This window comes from Marmota marmota, unplaced genomic scaffold, assembly GCF_001458135.2.
Source record: "Marmota marmota marmota unplaced genomic scaffold, marMar, whole genome shotgun sequence".
Lineage (NCBI taxonomy): Eukaryota > Metazoa > Chordata > Mammalia > Rodentia > Sciuridae > Marmota > Marmota marmota.
Genome location: NW_026000001.1, coordinates 4818499 through 4835690, shown reverse-complemented (window position 1 = coordinate 4835690; position 17192 = coordinate 4818499). Strand labels below are relative to the sequence as shown.

The 17192-nt window shown below is 61.8% G+C and overlaps 1 protein-coding gene across 10 annotated transcripts; it reads left to right on the top strand.

The window, feature by feature from the left end:
• Window positions 1-1670: 1670 nt before the first annotated feature.
• Tspan32 (tetraspanin 32) lies at window positions 1671-16562 on the top strand. 10 transcript variants are annotated; one of them, XR_007349344.1, is made up of 10 exons: window positions 1671-2126; window positions 2731-2845; window positions 3731-3828; window positions 7541-7729; window positions 10556-10610; window positions 11403-11504; window positions 12045-12131; window positions 13738-13821; window positions 14136-14227; window positions 14906-16562. XR_007349344.1 is itself a non-coding variant. In XM_048807868.1 (9 exons), exons 1-9 carry the CDS (start codon window positions 1950-1952, stop codon window positions 15051-15053), a joined length of 1092 nt encoding a protein of 363 aa, XP_048663825.1. In that variant the 5' UTR covers window positions 1860-1949; the 3' UTR covers window positions 15054-16555. The 10 variants fall into 10 exon arrangements, 9 of the variants coding, with proteins under 9 accessions (XP_048663829.1, XP_048663823.1, XP_048663828.1 ...); XM_048807868.1 differs by lacking the exon at window positions 10556-10610 and having other exon boundaries at window positions 1860-2126; window positions 14906-16555; XM_048807870.1 differs by lacking the exon at window positions 10556-10610 and having other exon boundaries at window positions 1866-2126; window positions 7655-7729; window positions 14906-15631.
• The last annotated feature ends 630 nt before the right edge of the window (window positions 16563-17192 follow it).

Sequence of the window (17192 nt, the reverse complement as noted above, 5' to 3'; positions counted from 1 at the left end):
TGGGGGGGCGAGGGGGGGAGGAGGAGCTAAGGGAACCGCCCAGTGTCTGGCCCAGGAACTCAGGGCTCGGGGGCCGATGGGCAGAGCCCTTCTCAAGACCGACTCGGATGGGCAAATCTAGGCTTTCAGACACAACGCACATTTTAGAAACATTTTACGGTTATAGGTGTGGAAAGGCTGGCCTGGTGATACACACCTGTAGTACCAGCTACTCGGGAGGATCACAAGTTCAAGGTCAGCCTCAGCAACTTACTGAGAGTCTACCTCAAAATCAAAAGTGCTGGGGTGTAGCTCAGTGGGAGAGAGCTTCCCTAGCTGGGTAAATCACTGGGTTCGATTCTCAGCATCATGTAAAAATAAATAAAATAAAGTCATTGTGTCCATCTACAACTAAAAAAAAAAAAAATCAAAAAAATCCAATTGTAGCCATTTGGAGATCCAGTTGCAGCCATTTAGATTAGACCCCCTTCCTTTGCCCGCCCCAATTTAAAATTAGCCAATCACAGTAGACTGTAACCTGGGGCTTCTGCTATGGGGCCAGGGGCAGCGCTAAGTCACAGGGAAGAGCAGGCCAACCACCTGCCCAGGTGTGCTTGCTAGCCAGGCTCCAAAGGCCGCCCACTTCCCAGCGTGTGTGTGACTTCTTGCCACCGGGACTTCTAAGAGTCACACCTCACCTTCCTAATGAAGGACTCTCGTGACGTACTGGAATTCTTCTCCTCTTCTTCCTCCCTGACTTACAGAGTCAACCTTTTGTTTATCTCCGTCTGGATCCCAATACTTCCCAGTTTATTTTGTTGCTCGACAACAGCTTTGGACACTGGGTCCCTTTAGGATAGATCCTATGACAAAACCATTTTAATAAATCAATTAATTAATAGACGAAGGAAGAGGATAGGGAAAAGGGGGTCCTGTGTGCACACTCAATACCTTAAAGATAAAGGCCGGGGGCAGGAGAGTGGGGCTCTGCTGGGGACAAAGCAGTCGGCCACCCCCTTGGCCCTGACCCATTTCACACCTGGGCCTCCACCTGGAGCGGCTTGGTGGGCACTCAGCCCCTGCCCTACAGACCCAGCTGGGCATTCCGGAGGACCAGCGCTCCAGAGGGTGTGCAGGGAAGGACGAGGGCTCCAGCGCCCGAGGGAGGGCAGGGGACCGCAGCGGTGCCCTCTGCCAGCTTGCCAACACAGATCTGCTCCACCAGCTTCCAGAACATCGAGGACTTCCTTGCTCAGAGCCATCTGGGCCTCCCCACACACAGAGGTCACCTCATGTCTAGGAAGACCCCACGTTACCTGAGGTGGAAAGGGGACCCACCCATCCAGGATGGGGCACCGCAGCCTTGGAGCACCCAGCAGCGGCCCAGGGGTTCACGCCAGCCCCACCCCATGGGGTGGTTTCACAGACTGCATTACGTCACGCGGAGGGTCTCTTTGGCCCCCAAGGCCCACTGAGTGGCCGAAAATGGGCCCCTCTGCCCCATTCATGGTTTACACCATTTTGTGTGGGTCACTGACTCGTGTTTACAAAGGGGCCCCATGCGGGTGTGGGTGAGGTGCAGTCCTCCTGGGTAGCTCCAGATAGCCCTTCTGCCTCGCCCATCATGCCCTGGAGGCTCTGAAAATTGGACTTCCTGAGGACCTTGGTTAGATCCTGCCTGTCTCCCAGTTCCTCCAGGCCTCTGTCCCCAGGCAGGTCTCCTGGGCGCAGCTCCCTCCTACACACACACTCTGCTGGGTCCCCTGGCTGCCCGTGACTTCCCAGCCTCCCCGTGGTGTCTGGTGGCCCCAGCAGGCACAGGGCCACGCCCGCCCGGGAGGCCTCGCTATCAGCAGATGCAGAGTCTGGGCCAGGCCTGGGGAGCAGGGGTGGGGGCCCTGCACTTCCTGCCTGTCCTTCACCCAGGGCACCCAGCCGCCCAGCTTTCGGGTGTGTTGACAGACGGGCGGATGCACCTACGTCCTGGGCGGGCAGCTGTGGTGCAAGGCCCTGCCTGGCAGGAAACCACGCAGAGGAGCCGAGGAGAGGAAAGGAGAGGGGCGACCGCCATGGGGCCCGGGAGGCGAGTCGGGGTCGCCAAGTGCCAGATGCTGGTCACCTGCTTCCTTGTCTTGGTAACAGGCAGGGTAGGCAGGAGGGTGGGGGTGGCAGGGTGGCCCAGGCCTACACGCGCACACGCACACTTACACCCACCAGCCCTGCCGCCCCAGTCTGCCCCGGCACACTTGCGCTGGAACCCTGGTGGGCACTCCTGACATCTGGATAGGAGGGCCCTGTGGACAGTGTCCATCCTCCTGAGGGACAGTGCAGGGCCTAGATGAGCCTGGGTTGGACCCAGGCCCTGGGTGTCCTGGGCCTGGGATGGACGGGCTACGCCAGGGAAGGGGCACTGGCTACCTGGGCTCCAGGGCTCTCAGGCCTCCTCCTGCTCTGAGGGGAGGGGGTCTTCCTGGGCTGGGGAGGGGTCAGGGCTCTGCAGACTGATGGACCCAAGGTTCTGGGTCCTGGGGAAACCGTGCGATGAGTGTGTGTGTCCACGCGTGTGTGACGGTGTCTGGGTGGAGGCTTCTGAGACCACCCCAGAGACGCCCCACGGTCCTCAAGTTCAGACATCTCCTGTGAGGCCAGAAACCAGAGGGTCTGGGGTTAGACCCTGCCCTGTAGGGCCTCAAGCTCCCCACCCCTGGGACAGCTGTTGCTGCCCCATGCTCTGAGCCTGCCCATCCCCAGCTGCTGAGCATCTCTATGGCCACCGCGATGGCTCTCCTTCACTTCGAGGACCGCTTTGCTGTGGTCAGCCGTGCATCCGTGGACAGTAACCCGTTGGAGGCCGTGCACCGCTGGGGTGAGTGAGGTCAGAGCCACCATAGGGCACAGGGGGAAGCAGGCTGCTGGTGAAGAGCTCTGGGGACGAGGGTCCAGCTCCCCAGCCCCAGCCCGTCCAGAGGAGCTGGCTTTGGGCAGGAACCAGGGGTCAGGGGCTGGAAGGAGCACCCCTGGTGTCCTGGACAATGGCTGGGATTCCTGCCCTCATCTCCCACCCCACAGGTGTGTGGGGACAGTGTGGTGTACGTGGCAGTGATGGGACAGAGGTCCCTGCTGTCAGAGCTCAGTCCACATCAGGGGCTGCCTGGAGCTGGACTTGGAGGGTCTTGTGGGATGCAGCAGTGAAATATCAGTGTTCAGAGGGCAGAGGACACTGAGGAAGGGCCAGCGCCTGCTGGGGTGGCCCCCTTCCACCAGAGCAAGGCGCCTGCTTCAGGGAGGGCATGTCCCAGCAGAAGCACCAGGGGCTCAGGAGGGCAGCTGCCCAGCGGGCGAGGGTGGGGGACACAGGCCATGAGTGTGTGCCTGCAGGTCCAGGTCTCCTGCTCCCTCAGCTGGAGCCACCCTGGAGCAGGAAGCCTGGGGCCTGGGTCTGGGCTGATAAGGCCACAGACTCACAGGGACACCTGTCACTGGGGCACGGTGGCAGCTTGAAGATAGCCCCTGAAGCCGGGAGAGGAGAGGAGCAGTGCCTGCCCCAGGCCCCGCTTGCTCCCTCGTCCCCCTTGCCTTGGGAGGAAGGAGGTCACTGGGCAGTGGGGGGCACATCCCTGTCTGATGGGGAAGTGTGGCCTCCCCAGAGGTCCAGCCCCACCCCCATGAGCCCCGACTTGGAGGCAGGCCCAGGCTCTGTGCCTCAGGCCCCATCCCAGGCCACCCAACCCTCCCCTCTCTTCCCACCCAGTCTTCTCCATGGGGATCAGCCTGGCGGGCCTGCTGAGCCTGGGAGCTACCCTGAGTGCTGCAGCCACCATGAGAGAGGCCCCAGGCCTCCTGGCCATGGTGAGTTCTCGGTGACCTTGGATTCCCCAGCCCCCAGACAGGGCCAGGACTGGGGAGGTTGTCAGCCCAGGGAGCACCCTGAAATGTTCAAGCAGAAACTGGTGCTAGCTGACCAGTGCACTGCCCAGGGCCTGCTTCACTCGTCCTCCTCACACCCAGCAGCAGAGCCCTGAAAGGTTGAGCCAGCCCTGGAGCCCTGGAGCCATCCCCTAAGGACCTGGTTCTGTGACCCAGAGGACTCTGGGGTCAGGATTTGGGGGAGTTCCATTTCCTCTTAGGAGGAGACTGGGCAGGGCCAGGCAGAACCTTTGCCAAGTTCTCTTCTTCCCTCCCTCCCAGCTACCCGAGGGGTCTCCCTGGCCACTAGGTCTCACAGGCCTCGACCTCAACCTGGTAGAAGTGGCCCCTTTTGCTCCCAAATCTGTTTCTCCATGTGGGCCCCATCTTGGTCCCCAACAGTCCTTATTGGCCATCCCAGAACACCTGCCCGTGACCCCCCCATGGCCACCTTTCCTGCCCTGCTCCTCTCTGGTGCTCTGCCTTTCACTGGTCACTGCATTCCAGCCCTGAGGTCACCCCTTTCCCACCTCCACCCTCTGCATGTGGAGACCCCTGCCCCCGAAGGCAGGCCTTGCCTCGCCCTGCCTATGAGTGGCCGGTGGGTAGCCTGTGCTGGGACCTCACTGGGCTCCCTGAGAACAGAGCCTCCTGTCTGCAGGGCCAGCGGGTCTCCGCCTAGCCCTGGGTTCAGTGCATGCCTGATGAGGACCCCAGGTCTGCAAACGTCTCCTAGCACAGGGACAGCTAGGGGCGGCTGAGCAGCTCCAACCCCACCAGGATTCCCACTCTGGGGACACAGAAGTAGGGCAGGAACAGCACCGGCCTCGAGTGGGCACTAAAACCAGGTCTGTGCAGCCTGGTTTGGGGGCTGAGAGGGAGGCCCTAGTGAGGAGGTGACATGGCTGGTGGACTGTGCTCCGTGAGGGTGTGTGTTTGCCGGGGGATGCCCCAGAGGGACGACAAGTCTGGCAGCCCAGAGAGACCAAGAGGGCTGCCCAGAGAGGCCAAGAGGGCTGCCCAGAGAGGCCAAGAGGGCTGCCCAGAGAGACCTGGCACCAGGGCTGCATGTCAGACACCAGGGGGCGCTGTGGAGCTTCGCTTGAGGCCACAGACGGGCGGCAGAGGGCAGCAGGTGGCCACAGGCTCCAGTCCCTGTACCCTCATTGGCCTGGGCTGCCTGGTCCTACCGTGGACTTCCCGGGTTCCCCAGCTGATCTGTGGCCAAGGAGGCCCAGGATTGCCAGGGTCTCAATTCTGCCTCACTGGGCTCCCTGAGAACAGAGCCTCCTGTCTGCAGGGCCAGCGGGTCTCCGCCTAGCCCTGGGTTCAGTGCATGCCTGATGAGGACCCCAGGTCTGCAAACGTCTCCTAGCACAGGGACAGTCACTCCTGGAGGGACTCCCACTCAGGGTGGTCCCCAGGGGAGCAGAGCAGCTGCAGCCAGACTCAGGGCCTGACAGGCCTTATGTGGGTCAGCCTTGCAGGCACAGCTGGGACCCCCAGCTGCATACTTGTGCAGGGCTGGGGTCCACGCCACTCCAGGCCCAGTGGGGGCTCCCAAACACACTCCTGAACCCCTGCACCCTGGGCCCCAGCGCGGACAGTGAGCCCCGAAGGCTCCAGTGTCCACAGGGACGCTGGAGACCCACCAAGACAGCTGCTCCACTGGGCTGTGGGCCTGTGGCTTGCCCTCACCTGCCCCGGCCACCATGCAGGCCTGGCTGTGTGCGCACTCCACCTGTCATGTCTGAAAGCGCATGTGATGAGGCGGGGAGGGGACAGCAAGTGGAAGATTTTTTCCCCGTGTGGTGCCTGGCTGCCCCTCCCTGCCCCTTCCTGCCCACCCGCTTCGGCCTTTGCACAGGAAATGAAGGAGTAACGTAAGCCAGAAGCTCAGCCGCCCCTCAGCCCAGAGGAAGCGATTCAAGTTGTTTACGAGTTTGTTTTCATTTCGAGCGGACGCCTGGCCTGCCCAGCATCCTCTGCACTGTGGACGCCTCGGGAGGTCCATCCACTGCCCAAGACCCTCTCCGCGGAGAGAGAGCAGCGAGGGGCGGGCCGTGGGTGCTCTTTCTCCTGAGAATGGAATGTTTTCTGGAAAATGCTGGTCTCTGAGCTGGCTCCTGGCCTTGAGGCTGGGAGACAGTGTTGAGCGATGGCTTCCAGATGGGGAGGACAGCTCTCAGCCAGGCCCCAGCGAGGGGAGGAGGAGGAGGAGGAGGAGGGTGAAGAGGAGGATGAAGAAGAGGGCCAGGGAGAACAGGAAGGAGAAGCAAAGAGAAGGAGGGAGAAGAGGATGAAGAAAAAGAGCAGGAGAAAGGATGGGGCAGAAGACGGAGGAGGGGAGAGGATGCCAGCCAGGTCAGGGCTGACCCCAGCAGGCACATGGCACGTGGAGAGGAGGGCCCCCCACTCCCGCGGAGCCTGCACCCACATTGGGGAACCAGTGAGGCTGGGTCCGTGCCATCCTGGCAGATGTCTGGGGCCCCTCTGCATCTGCAGGTGTCCTATCCATGACTCCAGGGCTGGGACAGCCCGCCACAGCAGTCCCAGGCTGCAGAGAGTCCCCGGGGAGCGCATGTTGGCCAAGCCACACACTGGCATTGCTGCGGGGTGGCACTGGGCAGCGGTGAACAGAGCCTGGATCACGGTGCCACGAGGACACTTGGTGGAGACCCAGGTCCTGTGTCACCAGATGGGTCTATGGTGGGGAGTGTCCCCAGGGCTCTCAGTCTGAAAGGAACCTCTGAAACTGTCCCCAAAGTGGGGAGGGCTCATGTGCAGTTTTCAGGGGAGAGGTCCACAGTGTCCATCAGCTTCTTCAATGGGGAGGGTCTCAAAAGTCTGGACCCTGATAGAAAGGAGGGCAGTGTGGGGGGGAGCTGGTGAGCAGCGGGTGGTGCCCCACACGTCTAGAGCCCGGGGAGATAGCTGCTGTGGTCCTGCGGACAAGCAGGGGCGTGGAGGAAGTGCTGGCATCTCACCCAGAGGGGAGGGTGGCCACAGCACCCCCAGGTGTGACTCCTCTCCCTGTCCCCAGTTCCTTCTACCCAGAGGACTGGCTCCCCAGGCTGCACACTGTGTCCTGGGGCCAGCCCAGCTGTGAGGTTGGCTGCACCCTGCCTTCACCAGGCATGTTTCTGAAAACAAAGCAAAGCAACCTTCTTCCTTGAGGAGGGGCTCCGCTTCCCTGGGGGAATCCTGGGGCAGGAGGCTCTGCCTGGCCCTCCTGGGTAAATGTTCTCGCTGAAGCCCTCCAGTGGACAGGGTCTCGTCACCCCAGGGATGGGCTGCCCTTCCTGGGGCGGGCAGTGTGGTACTGTGATTGACAGGCCCTCTAGAGCCAGCAGGGAGGAGGGGAGGGGGGATTTCCAAAACAGGTCCAGAAGAAGTGACGGGAAAGGGACCCACCAGCGAGTCTTCCCGTTGTCCTAAGTCTCCCCTTTAGGCAAGGAGGATTGGGGCTCAAACCCATACCTCAGACTGGTTCTGGGGGCGCACACCTGTAATCTTGGAGACTTGGGAGGCTGAGGCAGGAGGATCACATGTCCAAGGCCAGTCTCAACGACTTAGCGAGGCCCTATCTCAAAATATAAAATAAAACTGGCTGAGGATGCAGTTCAGTGGTAGAGCCCCTGGTTTCACGTCCCAGGACCACAAAACCGAACCACTCACCTCCGTCTCGGGAGCAGCCTCTCTGCACACCAGCTGCCAGCCCACCCAGGCCACACGCCTGCACACAGTGACCAGGCCCCTTTGTTCCCAGGGCTTCCTGTGCTTCGCCCTGGTGTTCTGCAGCCTGGTGCAGGTGGCCTTCTGGAGGTTCCACAACCCCACCCAGGTGAGTGCCTGCCGTCCCACCTGCAGCTGAGGGCTGGGAGCGTGCCCAGTGTGTGGTGGGGGAGGGGCCCACTGGCTGACTGTTGCTGCCTCTGTGCAGAGTCAGGGTGGTCTCTCCTGGGCCAGGGGCAGCAGCTCCCTGGGGAGGAGGGGAGAGCACTGCCCCTCCCTTGTCCCTCTGCAGACACCCCAGGCCTTGGAAGATGCAACTGGGGGAGGTGGGTCTGAGAGACGGACTGGAGGGGTGGTACATTCCAGGAAATGCACAGAATGGGCTGGGGATGTGGCCGCCTAGTAGAGGGCTTGCCCAGAAAATGCACAAAGAGGAGGCAGGGATGACGGCGTGTAGGAGGGGCTGGAGGACAGTGGTGGGCAAGTCCTGGCCTCGTGGGCAGCACGGCTGCTGTCCTGTTCCGGACACTGACCTGCCCAGTGGCCCAGCGGTAGGGTCCAAGGGTATCCTGGCTGAAAATCTGTAGGTTGGAGAGGAGGGAAGGCCCCTTGTGCCCCAGCATCGGGCAGAGGCTGGCAGCAGAACTCAGGCCCCAGCGGGCCCTGGAGAGCTCAGAGCAGGCAGGCCCGGGGGCAGGCCTGGAGCCTGGGGCTGGTGCCTAGCTCCACACAGGGCAAGAAAGCCCAGGTGCTAAGGAGGTGACTCCTGGGGTCCTCAAGGGTTCAGTTACCCAGTCCTGACACACAATCCCCAGTAGACATGCAAGATACTAGGCTCGCAGCCATGGCTGCAGCAGAAGATCCTCTGGAGGCCTCTGAGTGGCCAGTCACATCTTTGCAGATGGAGGGCCTGCCCTCTGGGGCCACCTGGGCATGCTCAGATGGAGGGGTCCAGGCTCTTTGCCCACAGTTGAGGCCTCTTCTCTCTTCCCTGCCCAAAGTTCTCACCAAAGTGCCCACCCCTGAGACCAGAGAGAGGGAAATCCACTTCCTCTGGCCCAGAAGGATCTGGAGGGGGCAGAGCCCCTGACAGCTAAGGTTCTGGGCAGGAGGATCCAGCAGTACAGCTGGAGGAGAGGAGGACCAGGCCAGCATTTGGGCATCACGTTTCCTGTCCACTGAGGAAGGAGCGATCTGGCCAGTTGGAGGTCTGGGTCACAGCTTGGGTGACCTGGTCAAGACAGCTGCCAAGTACCCTGGGCTGGCTGGGGCTCTGAGCCTAGGACTAACAGTTCAAGAGAGAGGGGTCCTCGCAGGGCCCACCAGACAGAGGCCAGCTGGAACGTGTTGGTCAGGTCCTGACAGAGGCCTAGTGATGAGGAAGGCCAGAAGACAGAGCTGTCTACACTGCTCAGGCTGAGGTGGGCTCCAGGGTCCAGCCAGGCCAGTCACCCCGTCCCCCTGCACCTCCCCAGAGGGCCCCCTAAGATGTGCTGAAGCAAGTAGCGGCTCAAGATGGCTACCAGGGCCACTGCAGCTGGCAGGCCTGAGGACAGGAGGAAAGCCCAGGCCCGGCCAGGGCTGAGAGTGGGGTGCCCTTTCTATGCCCCACTCCAAGGAGCCCCCACTCAGGGGGTCCCCAGATGTCACTTCCCAGGCACCAGCAGGCAACTGGAGGCTGTGGAGGGCAGCGATGCAGACCAGGCCGTGGGGCGAAGAGGCTGCTGGTCACTGCTGTGGCCTCATGGCCACTGCTCAGCAACCTCCTGCTGTCCCCAGAAGTCTGTGGGGAAGATGGATTGCCCATGCCGAGACTGAGCCCGGTAGTAGGAGGAGCATCCTCAGGGTGGGCAAGTCCCCTCCCTGAATGCTCTGAGCTTAGCCTTCAGGGAAGATTCCCAGACCCTCTGCAGCTCCTCATGGGATCTCCTACCTGGCCCCAGGACCTATTGGTGCCACCCTGGACCATTGAGGGGGTAGGATACCCTGGCAGGTATCCGAGAAGACCCTGTGTTGGGGGTGAGCCCCCGGGTCCGTCCCAGACCCTAACCCTCAGTCCGCAGCACCATGAAGTGCAAGATCTGATGGACGTGAGTGCCATAGCTCAGTCCCCTGGCCAGCACGGCTGCTCCCTGGGCTCAGAGCCCCAGCATCCACCCCTGGTTTTCCCCTGAGTAACATGGGCCTGGGCCGTACAGAGTCCCCTGAACCCCATAACTGAACCAGCCCTGCAGAGAGGGTCCAGCCTGGCCTTCCAGGGCCCCTGGAGCCAGGTGGTGAGGTCTGGGGCAGGGGACCCTGCCCCAGGGCACCCTCCTTTGGTCAGAGAGACACCTGCCAGGCCAAGTAAGTCCCTCCTCAGCCCACAGAGGCATTATTTACTGCCCTGCAGGAACAGGGAGAGCTGGTCCTAGGAGCGTGGGGTCCTCTCTAGGCCACGATGGGCTGGCAGGGGAGATAAAGTCATTGCAGTTCGGAAGGAGGACCTGGCCCCCCAGGTCAGCTCCAAAGGCCCCTCACCCTCCCCAGGTCCTCCTCCCACGAGGACACAGTGGCCCAGCAGGGCTCAGCTCCCGTGCACACGCCAGGAGACTGAAGCCCAGAGAGAGCCCTGGCCCAGATTCACAGTGACTGAGGCCACTTGGCACCCGTGCCCTGGGGGTGGGGGAGGACGGAGCCGTGTTTGGGATGACTCATGAGGATGTCTGACTTTTGTTAACCATCAGTGCAGAGAGATCAATCTGTGCCAGGAGCAGTGTTTGGCTCAGAAGTTCTGTCTGGCACCAAAGGGATCTGGGCTTGGGCAGGGCCAGCTGAGCTCCAGTGCCCGCCTGCCCACAGGCCCACCCAGACCTGCAGTCTGTTGATGGGGCCTGCTGTGGGGACCAGGCCCCAGAGAAACAGGGCTGTGAGATAGTCCCCTTCCTTTCTGTAGGGCAGGCACACGTGGCCAGAGCCGACACTGGTCCTCCTTCACCCTGGCCCTCCAGGTGAGTCCCAGCTGTCTGCATGGCATGGAGTGGAAGGGACTCAGGGCCTCCGAGACAGGAAGAGGCCTCAGGGGCCTCCTGGGCCAGGAGACCAGGGACCGTCAGGGATGGCTTCCTGGAATAGGGGGACTCCACCTGGCTTCTGGGGGAATACTTGGCCAGAAGAGGGCATTTGGGGCAGGGCATGGGAAGAGGCAGCAAAGCCACCCTCGGGACAGCAGAGGCACGGAGGTCTAGGGATGTTGGGTGAGGAGGGAAGCCAGCCAGCCTGGTCCACACCAGCCTCTGCCCCAAGTGGCCTCGACCTCCTGGAGTGGAACCTGGGTGCCCAGGCGTCCCTGCCCAGAGGCCTTATGTGGAGCCCAGTGCCCAGGACTCTGCATGGCTCTGGAGAGAGACCTACAAGCACCTTTGGGGGCTGAGACCTGGCCCCAGCCCTCTCCTGAGACTCCTTGCTGGTCCCATTCATGGCACATGCCCAGACCACAGCAGAAGGTGGACACTTCCCTTGGCCACACTCCCCAGGGCCACAGCTGAGGGACATAGCCTCTGCTTTATCCCTCAGGCCCCCCTGGGGGAGCAGGAGGCCACATGGCAGGCCATCATGGGGAAAGAGGCCCACAACTGAAGCCCAGGACCCCTGTGACTGGTGCCCAGAGCCTCTGGAGCTCCCCCTAGAGGAGGGAATTGTGGGACTTTGGGCCCTGCCTGGCCTCTAGGAAATGCATGGTGGAGCCAGGGTTCACGGGAGCCCCCCCAGGCCCAGGCTTTCCCGTGGTGCTCTTGGTGCAGGTGGAGGACACCATGCTGGACACCTACGACCTGGTGTATGATCAGGCGGTGAGGAGCCCATCCAGCATCCAGGGGCCCGAGCTGGCTGCCATCCAGGACACGGTGAGTAGGGGCAGGGCCTTCCCCTTGCCAGCAGTGCCACAGGTGGTCAACCTCAGTGTGCTACACAGAATGGGCACTGGACACCCTCCCGAGTCAGCCATCCTGGGCCAGCCCTGGGGGTTCCCAGGACACAGGCCATGGCTGCCCACTTTCGGGTAGGATAAGAGCTCCAGTCCTCTCCCCCGGACGGCTGCCCACAGAATCTTTGGGCCAGACACAAAGTGAAAAGGCAGGTCCTGTTCAAACATGGTTAAGGATTTCCAGATGGCGAGGACAGAGTGTTAGAGCAAGTGGGCGCTCTGTCTGCCACAGCACCGTGGCCCCACAGTGAGGGTTACTGGCCCCCAAGTTACAGGGAAGGCCTCCCCCTGGCTAGGCCCAGGCTGCCAGTGGCTGTGCCCAGCAGAAGCAGCTGTGACCCAGGAAGCCCTGCCTCTAGGAGCCGGTTCTGCAGGACCCACCTAGGTCATTTGTCCATGGGTGCCTCAGTTTCCCCACCATCCTGACCACTGCCCACAGCTCCCTGCATCTGTCTTACAGTTTCTGTGCTGTGGAAAGAGGTCCCCTTTCCAACTTCTGGGGAGCAGGGAAGCCGACCCGTGTCGGGGCGAGGAGGCAGCGAGAGAGGTAAGGAGTAGGCAGAGCCTCCTGGCCAAGCAGGACGCAGGCCTCGGGCAGAGCCCCACGGACATCCTGGACCTGGTTTTCCCCACACCCTCGGAGCCTTCGTGGAAGGGCCTAGGGAAGGGTCCCCTGGGAGGGAGGCAGCAGGTGGCTACTGTGCAAGAAGCTCACAGCAGCCAGCTTGACCCTGGCCTCAGCCGAGGCCCCTTCTGTCAGCTGGACACCAGGCACGGGCTCCAATCACCCCTTCACACAGCTCCCAGCTGGGTGCTCCCTAAGGCTAGGTGGACTGACCCTCAGAAACTTCTAGAAGCTTACAGAAAAGGTCTCTGTGCCGGAACCCAGAGAGGGTATCGGGTCTGGCTGGGGGAAGCAGCAGGAAGGGCATTCCAGGAGGACAGCTGAGCTGAGGGCCGCCCTGGCCAGGCCGTGGCCCTTCCTGCTGGCCTAGACTGGGACTTGGCCCGGCCTCCCTTCTCCCCTGCTGCGACGCCCCACTGTCCTGGAAATAGACTGGCCCTATCTCCTGTGGATGTGCCTGGCGACCCTCCAAGAAACGGAGGAGGGTGGGAAATGGCTTGAGGCCCAGAAGGACCGTCCACTGCGCCCCCACCCCCAGGGCCAGTGTGCTGGGAGGGACTGAGCCGGGGAGCCCTTCCACCCAAGGGCAGTCCGCAGGACCCACTGCAAAACATAGGCCGGGGCCTGGCTGTAAATGCCCCCGGGGGGAAGCAGGGGCCAGCAGGGGCGGGCTGGTGTGGGCCAGGAGGACGGAGGGTGGGACGACACCCGGGTGGCTCCTGGGTCCTTTGTCCCTCTGGGAACTGGAATCCCAGAATCAAAGGCAAGTTTGGGCCCAGCGAAGAATGAAGGGACTTTTGTTCTTGTCCAGGAGAAAGAGAAGCAGGAGGTGAATCTCAGCTTCGGCCCTGGGGGCCGGGGTCCCGGTGAAGGCGTGAGCGGGTTACTGAGTGGGACGGGCCCGTGTCCTTTAATGTCGGGAAGCCAGAGGCCACTTTGGCAGCTGCCTTAGAGCCCACAGTTCTTGGCCAGCACATCTGGAGGGAACGCCTGGCCTCCTGGCCAGGGCAGGCAGAGATTCAGGGGTCACCCAGGCAGCATGAGACCAGCACGGGCAGATGCCACCATGCCATGACACCGCCTCTCTTCTGGGGAGGACCTCTGTGGGTGCTGCGCCTGCGCTCAGTGAGGGGAGGACAGCACAGGGGCAGCAAGGGAAGCCCCTCACCCCTCCACGGGCTGCTCCTCTGTCCTCCCTATGAGCTCTAGACACTGAGGTGCTGTGCTGCCTTTGGCCACCTGCAGGAGCTGGACACATGGCCAGTACAGGAGCCCAGGGCAGCTTGGCCAGGCACGGCGGTCCCTGGGGCCCTACAGCGGCCAGCCCCGTGTTCCTTGGTTTTGCCTGCCCTTGCTGCCTCATCCAGAGCTCTGGGTGATTCTCCCCAGGGAGGTGTTGCACCCCAAGTTCCCACAACCTGACTTTGGCTGGGTAGGGTCCTGCCTCTCTGTGGCTCCTCAGAGGCTGGTCACGCTGGGCAGGGAGGTCCTGCCAGGGTGGGCACCATGTACGCTGCACCCTCCCTAGGACTGTCTGCAGAGCATCCGGAGCTTCCTGAAGACACCGCAGAACATTGCCTTCATGCTGACCAGCACCGGCCTGGCCCTCATGGTACCCGCCCTCGCTTGATGCCCCTTCCCAATCCCTCCCCTCGCCCTGTGGAGACCCAGACATGGCCCTTGGTCCAGGGGCCACAGAAGGCAGGATGGGGCAGCCTCCAGCTGACAGCCTCGGCCAAGACACCCAGCCCTGGGCCACGCCAGGGTCCTCAGGGAGGACCAGCCACTGATCCAGGAGGTGGCCTTGGGGGGTTCAGGGTCTGCCTTGCTCCTTTCCTAAGACACCTGTGCCCCTCCCAATGCTGCGAAATCCAGACCCCGGTGCTGTGTCCCTGCCGACTCGGGGACATCTGGTTGCTCCATCAGGTCTATGCCATGCTGCTCAGCTCCTTCCTCTACTTTGCTGTCCGCTCCGGCCGTGGCTTGGACCGCAGAGGCAAATACACCCTGACTCCACGGTAGGCCCCCGTGTCCACTGGATGCCCTCAAGGGCCCTACAGCCCTGAAGGAGGCCCAAAGGTGTCTGTGTCTGTCTGGGTGGGCGGGTCCCCTGGACCAAGGGCCATGTCTGGGTCTCCAGAGGAAGCACCTGGACGGTCAGCTCCACTGGGCGAGGCTAGACCAGTATACACTCCACACTACCCACCTCCAGTCCCTGCCAAGACCTGATCTGGCACCTGCTATACGCAGAGACACTGGCACAGAGAGGTGCGCGCTGCCAGGGCCCCCAGGCACAGCCCCAGGCCAGGACCTCTATCAGGACTCCCCAGGCCCAGAAGCCACAAGTCCCTCCTGCTCCCGTGTGCTCGGCCACCCCTGCCTGCCAGCTCCAGTCACCCCACCTGCTTGCCCCACTCTGGTCATCTGGGCCCCTCCCTGCCTGGGATCCTGCCTAGCCCCTCGTGTTCTCAGACAGCCTCTTGTCCCCCAAAGAGCATTCTGGGACAGACTCACAGTGCTCCTAGAATGTTCTAGAACAGCCTCAGTTCTGCTCTAGAATGTTCTACAACAGCCTCACAGTCCCCTCCAGAACATTCTATGTCAGCCTCACGGTCTTCCCTAAAGTGTTCTGGAACAGATTCACAGTCTCCTCTAGAACATTCTAGAATGGCCTCACCATTCTTTCTGCTTCTTAGAGCCTGTGGCTGCCAGGCCCAGGAGCCCAGCCGATTCACACTCTCCCAGGGTGGACCTGTACCTCGACGCTCCTCTGAAGCAGAGGCTCTTGCTGGCCATCGGGGTCCAAGAGGATGCTTGCATGACCCTCATCTGCTCCAGAGCTAACCATCTGATTCGACCCTGTCCTGCCACTCGTCTGCCCACAGACGGGAGGCACCAGCCACAGGCCCCACAGGACCCTTAAGGAAGATGAGCTCCGTCCTTCAGGTGGAGGGTATGGGGAAGGACAGAAGACCGGCCAGATAAACAGACTCTGTGCAGAGCAGAGGGAGCCCAGGGTGGTCCTCTGACGCTGCAGAATGGAATGGGGCGAGAAGAGAGCAAGCAGGGCCGCGAGGAGGACCAGAGCGCCGGTCAGGACACCACCCAGGGACTGCCGCTGCCGTCCTAGGTCCCCACAGACCAGACCTGACTGCCTGTCTCAAAAGACAAGCAGGCGACAGTGGGACAGAACTCACCGGGCTCTCAGGGAGGCAGCTGGGGTGTGGACCTACGCCCCGTCCTCCGGTGCCAACTGCAGCTGGAGATGACGGGGGGGGGGAGGGGGGGGCTGCAAAGGTGGTGATCCTGTCAGGTCACAACCCAGTCATTTTTCTGGGACTGTCACACAGAGACTTAAACTGCTCTGCTCTTTCCATTTGCTCCTCTTCCTGCTCTAACAAACATGGCGGCCCACGGCTCTGAGGTCAGAGTCCAGGTGGGCTGGGTGGGCTCTCCCCTCAGGGTCTCACAGGCCAAGGTCTCCTGGGGACAGGCAGGCGGGGCCTTGAGATGCCCAGTCCTCCTCCTGTGGCCACCCTCACTCAACCACAAGGGCAGGGGACGCCTCCTCAAGCTTCAGACCCTCCACTTCACCAGCTAAGAGTCCTGTGCTCCGAGGTCCATGAGGGGTCGAGGCCCCCGCACCCCCTCCTGACTGAAAGAGGATCTTTTCAACTTGGTGAACACACATAACACGAAGCTCCCGATCCCCGGCATGGCTCAGCGCCTGACCGGGGCACTGAGCACGTCCACCCTGCTGTGCCACCATCACCACTGTCCACCTCCAGAGCTTTCCCTTCCCCCAAAACTGACGCTCTGTCCCCCAGATGCTGCTCCCAGCTCCCCCAGCCACTGGAACCTCCCCCCACCCTGCCCGATTTCTGTCCCTGTGGATCTGTGACTCAGGGACCTCACAGAAATGGAATCTCATAGCGCTTGTCCTTTCGTGGACAGCTTATCGCACCCAGAATAGCACCCTCCAGCTCCACCACGTGCAGCGTGTCAGGACTCCTGAAGGAGAAACCTGATCGCGTTGACAGAGATGTCACAGGCACGGGTTCTGAGGGATTTGCCAGGAGCGAGCCGTGCTATTAACGCAGACTGGGCGCGTCTGTCTTTCCATGATTCAGAGTGCACTGAGCGACAGCGGATTCACAAGCCGCACTGTCCGTCACAGACACCCTGGTTCACTCGGTGGTGGGACTGTGCTGTGGCACCCACAGGTGCTTCTATTCCATGCCACTCGTTTTTGCTTTTTAATATTTTTTTTGTTGTCAATGGACCTTGATTTTTATTTATTTACTTACATGCAGTGGTGAGAATCAAACCCAGAGCCTCACACACGCTAGGCCACTGCTCGACCGCTGAGCCCCAGCCCCACCCTCCATGCCAATCTTCAGTGCAACATCTCTCACTCAAGTCTCAGGCGGCACTTTACACGGTGACCTGTGGGTCACAGAACGGCCCAGAAGGGCCAGCAGTGGCCACAGGGTCAGACACAGAGCGGAGCATAGGCAGAGGTGATGGGATGCGGGTGGCAGATAAGGGTTCTGCGGGACCAGCACAAAGTCCAGCCAAGAAGCCCGAGGGACAGACTGCGCCGGGCGCTGCCCACCTGCTCACCTGCTGAGCCATCTTGGGTGGTCTCCTTCCATACGCTCCAGCTGAGGGTGCTCTGGGGGGTCAGATACACTCACAGGCTGGTGCCCGGGTAGAGGTTTGACAGGCCCCTGCGTCCACATGCCTCTGCCCCAACCCCAAGGTGCACGCATGGTCCTTTCTCTTAGCACAACTTCGTCATCCGTTCATGCCTCGCGGTGGCTGCCGCCGGGTTACTCTTTTCCTTAACTCCTGTGCGTCCATCCTCGGTGGTCTCCGGCTTGCCCAGAGGAGTCACCAGGTCACTCTGCCTTAGTGCTGGACTGACATGGAGACACTCAGGGCAAAGTGCTGCTCTGTGGAACAGAGTGACTCGGGGCTGGA

Coding starts and splice junctions, on each gene's coding strand:
- Tspan32 (XM_048807866.1), top strand. CDS start 1,836: ATGCAGAGTCTGGGCCAGGCCTGGGGAGCAGGGGTGGGGGCCCTGCAC. Junction 2,127..2,730: donor TTGTCTTGGTAACAGGCAGG/GTAGGCAGGAGG, acceptor GCCCATCCCCAG/CTGCTGAGCATCTCTATGGC. Junction 2,846..3,730: donor GGAGGCCGTGCACCGCTGGG/GTGAGTGAGGTC, acceptor CTTCCCACCCAG/TCTTCTCCATGGGGATCAGC.